At 47.5% G+C, this 12,406-nt stretch overlaps 1 protein-coding gene across 1 annotated transcript in view; it reads right to left on the bottom strand.

The window, feature by feature from the left end:
- Positions 1 to 1,661: 1,661 nt before the first annotated feature.
- Positions 1,662 to 12,406, bottom strand: part of LOC119919440 (RING finger protein 17-like) — a 65,137-nt gene continuing 54,392 nt past the window's right edge. The window contains exons 30-35 of the mRNA XM_038739847.1: positions 10,920 to 11,036; positions 8,362 to 8,509; positions 5,332 to 5,467; positions 4,915 to 5,104; positions 2,981 to 3,080; positions 1,662 to 1,805 (exon numbers count right to left, since the gene is read on the bottom strand). Coding sequence (XP_038595775.1) covers positions 2,982 to 3,080; positions 4,915 to 5,104; positions 5,332 to 5,467; positions 8,362 to 8,509; positions 10,920 to 11,036 — 690 coding nt within the window. The 3' untranslated portion in view covers positions 1,662 to 1,805; position 2,981. The remainder of the gene's footprint in view (positions 1,806 to 2,980; positions 3,081 to 4,914; positions 5,105 to 5,331; positions 5,468 to 8,361; positions 8,510 to 10,919; positions 11,037 to 12,406) is intronic.

Below are 12,406 nucleotides of genomic sequence, written 5' to 3'. Positions count from 1 at the left end.
CTGCCACTAATGCAACTGTACCTTGGGCACATACAGCATGCGTTTGGGGCTCTCCAGTCTACCAGAATAAATTTATTTCAAAACGTTGGCGCTTAGTGGAGCTCTATTGGTATCGCAGGAGTCCTTCAATAGAATACCAATTGCCATATTAGCCAAGTTAAAGTGTTTTTTTTTCTGCTCATAGGAAGTTGAAGCTACCACATGAGCACCAACACAGGAGGTGGGTGAGAGATTTTAAGAGCCTAAGAACTGCTGGCCTGTTAAGAACTCCACAGGAAGATAACGTTACAAATAAAGGGAGAGCGCTTAAAAGCACAGAAGAAATATTAATAATAATGTGGTATTTTTATGTACAGTAATCACCATCTCCCCCTCTAGACTGTGAACTCCTTGTGGACAGGGAACGTATCTATCGATTCTGTTGGATTGTCCTCTCTCGAGCGCACAGTAAGCACTCAATAAATACCATGGATTGATTGACTGTAAGGCAATTATGGGCCAAGCGCTGGGGCAAATAAAGGTAATCAAACAGGCACAGTGTCTGCCCCACTTGGGGATCACTATCTAAGGTTGAGGGAGAATAGCTGAGAGACAGTGTGGCGTAGGACCTGGGTTCTAATTCCGGCTCTGCCAAGAGCAGCAGCGTGGCTCAGTGGAAAGAGCATGGGCTTGGGAGTCCGAGGTCATGGGTTCTAATCCCCACCTCACCGCTTGTCTGCTGTGTGGCTTGGGGCAAGTCACTTAACTTCTCTGGGCCTCAGTTACCTCATCTGTAAAATTGGGATTAAGACTGTGAGCCCCACGTGGGCCAACCTGATCACCTTGTATCCACCTCAGCGCTTAGAACAGTGCTTCACACATAGTAAGTGCTTAATAAATGCCATCATTACCACTTGTCTACTTGTTTTGTCTTGTTGTCTGTCTCCCCCTTCTAGACTGTGAGCCCGTTGTTGGGTAGGGACCGTCTCTATATGTTGCCGACTTGTACTTCCCAAGCGCTTAGTACAGTGCTCTGCACACAGTAAACACTCAATATGAATGAATGACACCTTTGGCAAGTACTTACCTTCTCTGCGCCTCAGTTTCTACAACTGCAGAATGTGGATTCAATAACTGTTCTCCCTCCTACTTACATCCGTGAGCCCCCATGTCGGGCAGGGACTGTGTCCAATCTAACCCACCTGTACTTACCCCAGCGCTTAGGAGAGTTTTCGACATGTAGTAAGCGCTTAACAAGTGCCACAAACATACATGCAAAAAAAAAAGCCAGGTATTTTATCCCTACTTTACAGATGAGAAAATGGAGGTACAGAGAGTTTAAGTGACTTGCCCAAGGTCACACAGCAGGCCAGGTGCAGAGCTTTTGTTAGAACTTGGTTCTCCTGACTCCCGGTCCCGTGCTCTATCCATTAGACTTCGCGGCTTTGCCAAGACATCAAGTCAGGAAGGGGATGTTCCTAGGGACGGTGCCGTGATAGCATAAGGCCCAACCCAGAAGCTGTCATTGCCGCTGCTGCCAGGAACCTTTCACGCAAGTCTGGAGCCACAGGGATGAGGCATGAACAGAGAGGGCAAATGCCTGAGGAGTAGGGAAATAATTGATGGAATCTATTGGGAAACTTTCAGAAGAGTCAAAAGCAAATTTTATTGTAATACCCTTTTTTCAGCATCTGAAAAGAGTTTCAAACTCAGCATACGTCTGCTTCAGATGACACATATTACACAACACTTAGCTAAACACAAATCTGTTCTATGAATCTTTCTTCTGCTCTTCTCCCCAAATTCCATGGTGTTCATTAGAACCCCTGAAAAACAAAAACCAGAGGCTGACTTCAATCTAGGTTATTCGTTCATTCAACTGTATTTGAGTGCTTTACTGTGTGCGGAGCGCTGTACTAAGCACCTGGGAGAGTACGGCGAGGGAGCTGTAGGGCGTGGGCTAGGAGTCCGCACTGGGATCCACAAGATCTCGTTAGAAGAGCAAAGTCAGAATGCTGGGTTGTAGTAGGAAATCAGAGAGGTAAGATAGGAGGGGGAAAGGTGACTGAATGCTTTAAAGCCGACGGTAAGGAGTTTCGGCTGGATGCGGAGGTGGATGGGCAACCGACCGCTGGAGGTTCTTGAGAACGGGGGAAACACGGACTGAACGGTTTTGTAGAAAAATGATCGGGGTAACAGGACGTGGTTTGGCTGGTAAGGCAACACTGGAAGCAGAAAGGTCAGCGAGGAGGCTGCTCGCGGTAATCAAGGCAGGAGAGGATAAAGCCTTTGGATCAGCATAGTAACAGTTTGGATGGAGAGGAAATGGTGGCTTTTAGCAATATTGTGAAGATAGAACCGACAGGATTTGGTGACAGACTGAATATGTAAGTTAATATGAGAGAGAGGAGTCGAGAATTTTCTCTCCTCCTCCCCATCCCCGCCGCCCTACCTCCTTCCCCTCCCCACAGCACCAGTATATATGTTTGTACAGATTTATTACTCTATTTTCCTTGTACATACTGACTATTCTATTTATTTTGTTAATAATGTGCATACAGCTTTATTTTTATTTATTCTGACGACCTGACACCTGTCCACATGGTTTGTTTTGTTGTCTGTCTCCCCCTTCTAGACTGTGAGCCCACTGTTGGGTAGGGACCGTCTCTATACGTTGCCAACTTGTACTTCCCAAGCGCTTAGTACAGTGCTCTACACACAGTAAGCGCTCAATAAATACAATTAAGTGAATGAATGAATGAGAATAATGCCACGGTCATGGGGTTGTGCGTCTGGGAAGATGGTGGTTGGTTCTACAGTGATGGGAAAAGTCAAGAGGAGGACAGGTCTGGGTGGGAAGATGAGGAGTTCTGTTTTGGACATGTTTACTTTGAGGTGTTGGCAGGACATCCAAATAGAGATGTCGTGGAGGCAGGAAGAAATATGAAACTCCAAAGATGGAGAAAGGTTGAAAGATGGAACGTGCATGAAACATACTTACATTATTCATCCAAATCTGCAAGTCCCATTTCTATCAATGGCTTATAAACTGGGTATCGTTCATCTTCAAGCAAAAGCACTGTTGGCTCTGGTGTCATAGTCTAAGGGTGAGAAACCAAAATCCAAGTTTCAGAATTTTAGTCTGAGTTACCTTGCATGCCTCTTCAAATATATGCCCACTGCAGAGTACACAGATATGCAATGGGCAGGCCCTCAGGGTGTGTGTATATATATATGTATAAATATATATATATATACACACATATATATGTATAAATATATATATGTGTGTACATATATATATACACACACAGTCTAGAAATATATGTTCTAGAATTTCTAGTCTAGAAATATGTATATATATATATATATATATATATATATACATATTTCTAGACTGTGAGCCTGTTGTTGGGTAGGGACCGTCTCTATATGTTGCCGATTTCTACTTCCCAAGAGCTCAGCACACTGCTCTGCACACAGTATGCGCTCAATAAATATGATTAAATGAATATATATATGTCCATATGTATGTGGAGAAAAAGAGAGAATATCTATCTCCATGCTTCTCTCTATATATCCAATAGTGACAAGAATCCGTTGTTTGCGGTCTTTTAGACAAGTAAGTAGAGTTAACCTAGGAAGGCTCATGGAAGACAGCGCTCTGGAGGTGTGCTTTAAAGCTAGTAATAAATAGTGATATGGTGAAGAACAACCTCGACGGTGTTCACTGAGCACTTACTGGGTGCAGAGCAATGTACTACTAGATGCCTGGAAATATACAGCTCATAGTAATGGGGAGGGAGGATGGGGATGAGCCAGGGAGGAGAGGGGAGAGAAAGGAGAAGTCTTTCATGATGCATCTAAGGCTAGAGCACCATTGGAGAGATCAGGGAGCGATAGGACCCGAGGCATCGATCACCCCGAGAACATCACTCCTGTTAGTGGAAGACATCCCGATTCCGAGATGTTTATCTGTGGCAGACCCTGCCGCGGGGAATGTGAATTCCATCTGCTGTGACCTCTGCCTTAACCGACTGATGCCATTTTGACACATATGGGATCAGGCAGAGCTGTTACAGTAAATCCTGGCTCCCAGCGCAGCTCCCCATAGCAGAAGGGAACATGCCTATGGATTAGGGACTGATTTTTCTTGGTTATGATATGCTGCAATTCTAGCCCATTTCCTTTCCTCCTATTAGATTTTCTGGTTGTGGTGGCTCAGTTTTTTTTGTCTCTCCCCCAAAGTAAAAAGTTGCAGTTAGGCAACTCTGTGGTGCCCCAATCACTTGGAGATTTTGAAGTATTTCTATCTGGTTAAGAAAACCAGGCAAACTCAATGGTGTCAACTGTCACATCCAAAATGAATTCCTAATTTAGACCACTAAAATACCAATTTTCAATCAATCGGGACATCAAAATGGGAGGGTGGGACACTACACTAAACTGTAGTGTCCCCTCTGTAGTTTCCCCCTAGACCGTAAGCTCACTGTGAGCAGGGAATGTGTCTGTTTATTGTTATACAGCACTCTCCCAAGCACGCACACAGTACTGTGCTCTGCACACAGTGCGCACTCAATAAATACGAGTGAACATACACTATGGGGGAAAGGGCTGGGGGTGTGCAAATAGCACCAGGAGAGAAAAAACGATGCAATGCCCTCAACAAACAGGCAGGTGAGTCAAGTGATTTCTCTCCTCCCAGCCAGGGCTTGGCGGGGCAGGGGGGTGGACCGCAGAGGGGGTGCGGGGAGAGAATCGCGGTGAGTGATACAAAGGCATTTCTTCCAGATTGGGTTCCCATTAAAACAGCCACAATTTTACGGAGAGCTGAGTGGACGTCAAAGTCCCATAGAGCATTGACCGGAACACCGACAAATGTCAACTCTGAAATATTACATCGTGTGGGAGCCAGATTAAACCATAAAGACTTACCAAAGTGAGAGCATGAAGTTGTTTGCCCCGAAGACAATCCACCATAGCCCTTATTGCTTCCAGGCTCCAGTTGGGATAATAAGGAATTCGTATTTTTTCTAAATCATCTTTTGGCGGTCTAAACCCAGCCAAAGTAACTTTGACAGCCTGTGCAGGGTACCGCATAAGGTCATCGGGTATCTGACGTAACCTGCAGGAGGTCGGGAGACAACAAACCACAACGACTCACCAAAAATACCTATCACAAAATGAAATAGCTCCACCATGACTAAAACGGATTTTTCAGCTCCTAAACAACTCAAGTCCCATTAAACTAGAAAAGCATTTTAGAAAGGGACAAGGAATGAGTGACATGCATTCGAGAAGTGACTACTTCCCGGAAAATTAAAACTTCACTAAGACAACTACCATACTTGCCTGCTCGGTGGCAGTTTCTGATATGTCCCCGAGTCAACTAACTGCACCAAGACCGAGAGAGGATCCTGTTTGTTAATGGAAAGGATTATTCCTCTGCTCCACAATTCATCGTGAGTTTGTGCCAGGCAAGGCATGCCTGAAAAGGAGGGATGAGGGGAGAGGGAGGGAGAGAGAGAGAGAAAGAGAAATGGCCAGTTATAATGCAGCTCTCCATTTTCTACAGACAACTCGTCACTCCGGTCCCGCAGAAGGCACCTGCTTATCCACCCCCTGGGCGACTACCTGTTTCTGCCACGGGTCACTTATACCGCACACCCCAGGTGACAGCTCTGGAACTGCTGCTTGTTTTGTTGTCTGTCCCCCCTTCTAGACTGTGAGCCCATTGTTGGGTAGGGACCGTCTCTGTATGTTGCCGATTTGTACTTCCCAAGCGCTGAGTACAGTGCTCTGCACACAGTAAGCGCTCAGTAAATACGACAATGAATGCAGAGCTACGGAGCTCAGTGAGCAGTACTTCCCTCATCGACAACCTATTGAGCAGCTGACTGCATAGCAGGGCTGCAAAGAGGCGATCCCCGCCCTACTTGTGCCTGCTCACATCTATTTTATCACGTTTCTCGGACATATTCCTAAATTCGTACCCCTCTCTCCCATCGCCCGCTTTCATTAATGTACTCCATCAGCTTCCCTGCTTCATTCATTCATTCAATTGTATTTGTTGAGCGCTTACTGTGTGCAGAGCACTGTACTAAGCGCTTGGGAAGTACAATTTGGCAACAGAGACAATCCCTGACCGCAACGGGTTCACAGTCTAGAAGGGGGGGAGACGGGCATCAAAACAAGTAAAAAGGCATCAGTAGCATCGTTATAAATAGAATTATAGACATATACACATCATTAATAAAATAAATAGAATTATAATTATATTCATATGTACACAAGTGCTGTGGGGCGGGGAGGGGGGTAGAGCAAAGGGAGCGAGTTGGGATGATGGGGAGGGGAGGGGGAGCAGAGGAAAACGGGGGCTTAGTCTGGGAAGGCCTCTTGGAGGAGGTGAGCCTTAAATAGGGCTCTGAAGGGGGGAAGTGTGATTGTTTGGTGGATTTGAGGAGGAAAGGCATTCCAGGTCAGAGGTAGGACATGGGCCAGGGATCAACGGCAGGACAGGCAAGTATTCATTCATTCATTCAATCGTATTTATTGAGCGCTTACTATGTGCAGAGCACTGTACTTAGCACTTGGGAAGTACAAGTGGCAACATATAGAGATGGTCCCTACCCAACAGCGGGCTCACAGTCACAGCGAGAAAGTTAGCACCAGAGGAGCAGAGAGTGCGGGCTGGGATGTAGGAGGGGAGAAGGGAAGTGAGGTAGGAGGGGGCAAGGGGATGTAGAGCTTTGAGCCCACTAGTGAGGAATTTTTGTTTGATACAGAGGTTGATAGGCAACCACTGAAGATTTCTGAGGAAGGGGGGTGGTGACGTGCCCAGAACATTTCTGCAGAAAGATAATCCGGGCAGCAGAGTGAAGTATAGAATGAAGGGGGGAGAGACAGGAGGTTGGGAGATCAGAGAGGATGCTGATGTAGTAATCCAGTTGGGAAACGATGAGGGATTGTACTAACGTGGTGATGGTTTGGATGGAGAGGAAAGGGCAGATCTTGGTGATGTTGCAAAGGTGAGACGGGTAGGTTTTGGTGACGGATTGTACATGTGGAGTGAGTGAGAGATCGACGTCAAGGATGACACCAAGGTTGTCACCATACCTACCTTCCTGAGCTCGCCACCTACCCCTTGTCCACATCCTCCCTTTCGCCCCACCTTCACAGCCATCCTATAATCCCATCTCCTTCAAGAGGCCTACCCTGACTAACCCCTCATTTCCCCAACTATTTGCCCTCCCTTTTCTGTCACCTATGCACTTAAGCACTTTGATTATCTCCCCACCCCAGCCCATCACCCTTCCGCATGTTACGACTCTTCCCATCCCAGCCTTGCGAGACTTACGGACACATCCCCACACTCTGCCGCTTCCCCTATCTGTAATTGATTTTCCTGTCTGTCTCCCCCACTAGACTGTAATCTCCTTGAGGGCAGGAATCATGTCTACCAACTCTACTGTACTGGACTCAGTTGCCTCATCTGTAAAATGGGAATTATGACTGTGAGCCCCACGAGTGACAACATGATTACCTTGTATCTCCCCCAGCACTTAGAACAGTGCTTGGCACATAGTCAGCACTTACCAAATACCATCATCATCATTATTCCTATTATTATTACGGTCCCTGCCCACAAGGGCCTTGAACAGCTCTATGAAGAGTTATCCTCCATAATCAGAGTCGATGCTACAGGGGTAGCTCTCTGTGACTGAAGGCTTAGGGAACCGGACCCCAAAGTCCCTGTCACACTGTGCAGATGTAAATCTTGACTGGGGACCCAAGCGTTCGTTTGCAGCCTGGTGCCATTCGTTCTCATCATCGCCGGGGTGATTTCTTTGGTCCAAGAGAAGCACCCCGTTCCTTGGGCCGGAGGCCAGGTTGGTCTGTGCCACAGCTGGACCGGTGCTCCACTGGCAACCCTGACACAGGTCTCCTGCCCGCTGGCCACTTCGATCGATCGACGGTATGTATCGAGAGCTTACTATGTGCAGAGCACTGTAACTCAGCGCTTGGGAGAGTACAACAGAACAGACACATTCCCCACCCCTGTGAAGGGTCCATTCCGATGTATCTGCTGTGCTGGAGGCCCAGGCTACTCTGAGAGGACTCGGTCCTAGGGCCAGGATCCCTCGGCCCTCTAATAGTGTTATTAATAGTGTTATCAATTAATATTGTTAATTATTAATATTAATCAATGTTAATATCATTAATATTGTCATTATTGTGAGTATAGGAAAGGTATTCACGATGACTTTTGTCTCAGCACGATTCTATCACAGCCACGTCTGACAAGGGGACTAAACAGCATGGCCAAAGCTGAAATGAAACGCAGATTTAGGGCAAACTAGTGAAAAGAAAGTGTCAAAATACCCGTCTTCATGTCGGTCAGGAGAGGAAGTGATGTTACATCACCCTTCCAGCACTGCAGCACTTGATCCAGGCGCTCCCACACGACTGCATTTTCATCTGCGTTGCTCCCGAGGCTTGAACCGGCTCCTTGCCTGAGGCGGATGTAAACCTGGGCCGAGAAAAGGAACGTTTTAACCTAAAAGACTCGAGGACCCAACGGCGCCAAATGGCAGCAACAGAATGCCCAGAAGCGGTGTGGCCTAGCGGCTAGAGGCCGGGCCTGGGAGCCAGAGGGACCTGGCTTCTAATCCTGGCTCTGCCGCTTGTCTGCTGGGTGGCCTTGGATGCAGCGCTTCACATATCTGGGCCTCAGATACCTCATCTGTCAAATGGGGATGAAGACAGTGAGCCCCATGTGGGGGCAGGGAGCCATATCCGACCTGATTAGCTTGTATCTACCCCAATGCTTAGAACAGTGCCAACCATATAATAATAATAATAAAGGTATTTGTTAAGCGCATACTATGTGCCAAGGACTATTCTATGCACTGGGGTAAATACAAGGTAATCAGGTTGGACATAGTCCCTGTCCCACATGGGACTCCCAGTTTTAATCCCCATTTGACAGACGAGATAACTGAGGCACAGAGAAGTTAAGTGACTTGCCCAAGGTCACACAGCAGACAAGCGGCGGAGCCGGGATGAGAACCCATATCCTCTGACTCCCAATCCTGTGCTCTTGCCGCTAGGCCATGCTGCATGCTGCTTCTCCCGCATAGTAAGTGCTTAACAAACACCATTAAAAAGAAAAAAAAAAATCACCATCTCCTCCTGAATTCCTAGTCCCCGTCCGGCCCACGCCGAGCATCCCCGGTGCTGGGGAACGCTGCTGCCCTGGGAGCTGCCACTGCTCCCAAGTCAAAGGCAGGCGTGGGTTGGGTCTAGACTGGAAGTTCCTTGTGGGCAGGGAACATGTCTACCACCTGTGGTCCACTGAATTCTCCCAAGCACTCAGTTCAGTGCTCTGCACATGGTAAGCGCGCAATACACACCATCGATAGATTGGGTCCCTAGCACTCCTCCTGGCTGGACCATGGGGTGGAGGCAGTACATTAAAAAGCTGAGGCGACTGCTTTGCCCGAGGAATGGTTGGGTCCCGGGGTCCCCGCCTCGGTCTCCAGCCTCCCTCAGCCCTCTTGAAAGCAAGTCGGGGAAGGGGGCGGGATGATCAAAACCCATAACCGGGACCTGTGAGCGAGGGTGAAAGCTTAGGAATAAGGGTTAGGACAACTGGGTCCTCTTTAGAAAGGCCACATTGATGAGATTCTGCTCTACGTAGGTCAGGGGGGCCTGGCGGCCCCTCCTCGCAGGTCACAGAGGGGACAATGCCAGAATTAAGGTGTCGGAGTCAGGGGACACCCCCCCAGATGGAAAACCAAAACCAACAGACACACACAGGCACATCTATTTAAAAGTGACAGAGCCAGAACTGCGGCAGCTATAGGAGAAAAAAAAATACTCTAGTCCCACTAATTCTATGGACTTCCTGTTAAAACTTGTACTTCCCAAGCGCTTAGTACAGTGCTCTGCACACAGTAAGTGCTCAATAAATACGACTGATTGATTGATTGATTGACTGATTGATTAAAAATGCCAGCTCGATTCTGCTACTCTTGGGCTGGCCAAACTCTCACCCAGGGACTCTGTGACCACAAGAGTGGCAGAGATTTCGGTCACCTAGATTATTCTCTTTTCTCCAGGGAGGGAATCCAGTGCATTTTACTACCAACAAGTTAATTTTGCTATGAAAATGAGTGGAGCAGACAAATTAACAGTCAAATCACTAGGATATCTTTCAGTTACTGGAAACCCAAAACGTGCCCGGGTTTCCAATACGTGCAATGCAGCACACTAATAACAATAATAATTATAATAATCATTATGGTATTTGTTAAGCGCTTACTCTGTGCCAGGCACTGTACTAAGCGCTGAGGGTTATCGGTTAAATGCTTACTATGTGCTAAGCACTGTTCTAAGAACTGGGATAGATGTAATGCAGCATAGCCTAGGGGAAACAGCAAGGGCCTGGGACTCAGAGGGCCTGGGTTCTAATCCTGGCTCTGCCACTCGTCTGCTGTGTGACCTTGGGCAAGTCAGCTCACTTCTCTGTGCCTCTATTACCTCATCCGTAAAATGGGGACTAAGACTGAGCCTCCTGTGGGACAAAGACTATGTCCAACCTGATTATCTTGTATCTATCCCAGTGCTTTGTATAGTGCCTGGCACATCAAAAGCACTTAACAGATACCATAAAAAAAAAGGCAATCGGATCAGATGCAGTCCCTTTCCCACACAGTGCTCACAGTCTAAGGGGAAGGAGGACAAGTATTTCTCCTCCTCAGTTCCCAGATGAGGAACTGAGGCACAGAGAAGGTGAGTGACTTACCTGGGGTCACACAGTAGACAAGTGGCACAGATGGGATGAGAACCCAGCCCTGGACTCTTTCCACTAGACCACGCTACTTCTCTCACTGTAGAGAGCAACAGCATCATGAATGAAAATAACGGAAATCTCATACCTCATTAGGTAAGGTAACGTGCCTAACTTGAATGGGAAAAAGCTCTCCCGGAGGAGGCAGAGACAGGACGGAGTACTGTGGCAAAACGGAGGTCTTCGTTTCAGGATGAAAAAATTCCTAGAACAACAGAACACGAAAGTTAATCTACAGAGCTGCTGTTCGAGTCACTCTTCCATTGCCTTGGCTTTAAAGGCACTCATCAGCGCTCTCCCTCCTCATTCTCTCTTCTCCCACTATAGCCCAGGTTCCCTTACCATGCCCAAACTGTAAGCTCATTATGGGCAGGGAATGGTGTCTGTTTATTGTTATATGGTACTCTGTCAAGGGCTTAATACGGTGCTCTGCACACAGTAAGCGTTCGATAAATAGGATTTAATGAACGACTGTCGCTGACCTCTTGCTCACACCCTCCCCCTTGTCTGGAACGCCCTCTTCCCATCCCTCTCCATAACCAACACACGCTATCGCCCTGGCTGTATCTTCAAAGCCCTTCTGCGATCAGATCTCCCCCAGGAGGCCTTCCCCGACTCATTTCTAGTCTCTCCGCCTGCCACACTGGCACTCCCACGCTACCTGAGCACTCAGGTAATCACATCCCCAGCCCCACTCCCCACCTCAATCAAGCGATCATATTTACTAAGCACTTACTGTGTGCAAAGCACTGTACTAAGTACTTGGGAGAATCCAATACAGAGTTGGTATATACGTTCCCTGCCCACAACAAACTTACTCCCCGAGCTGCTCTGCCAGGTTCCAGTCGGCTTTTTTGAAAGACAAGGGTAGGACGGCGGGACGCTCATGTGCCCGGCATTTTTTTTCAAGGTGGGTTTTCCCCCTGCTTTCACCTGAAGCAAGGAAGCAAGCCTTGGGGAATAGGCAAATCAGAGGGAAAACCACAGGCAACCAATTACAAATGGCAAATAATTCATTCATTCAATCGCACCTACTGAGCGCTTACTGTGTGCAGAGCACTGTCCGAAGCGCTTGGGAAGTACAAGTTGGCAACATTTAGAGATGGTCCCTACCCAACAACGGGCTCACAGTCTAGAAGACGGGCTCACAGTCTAGAAGGCCGGCTCACAGTCTAGAAATATGATCGAATGAATGAATGAATTTAGCTCGCAGGGGTAGCTTAGTGACAGTTAAGCCCTCGGAGGAGCACCCAAATGGAAGTGCCTGGGGAAGTAAACCTTATGACTATATTGTATCGTTCTCCACCAAGCACATAGTACTATTGCATTGTACTCGCCCAAGCACCTAGTACAGTGCTGTGCCCACGGTAAGTGCTCAATAAATACCGTTGACTGATCGCTTACTGCAACACTTTGGCGGTTCTGTGGAGACTAGAATAAAATAACATTTCTCTCTCGAGCAACCCCTTACGCTCCCTCTAGACCATAAGCTCCTTGTGGGCAGGGACGGTGTCTACCAACTCTGTCGTAGCATCCTCTTCCATCATCAACAATCGTATTTATTGAGTGCTTACT

The sequence above is a fragment of the Tachyglossus aculeatus genome, chromosome X1 (genome assembly GCF_015852505.1).
Source record: "Tachyglossus aculeatus isolate mTacAcu1 chromosome X1, mTacAcu1.pri, whole genome shotgun sequence".
NCBI lineage: Eukaryota > Metazoa > Chordata > Mammalia > Monotremata > Tachyglossidae > Tachyglossus > Tachyglossus aculeatus.
Note: the sequence above shows the minus strand (reverse complement) of the source record. Positions and strands in the feature narration are given on the sequence as shown.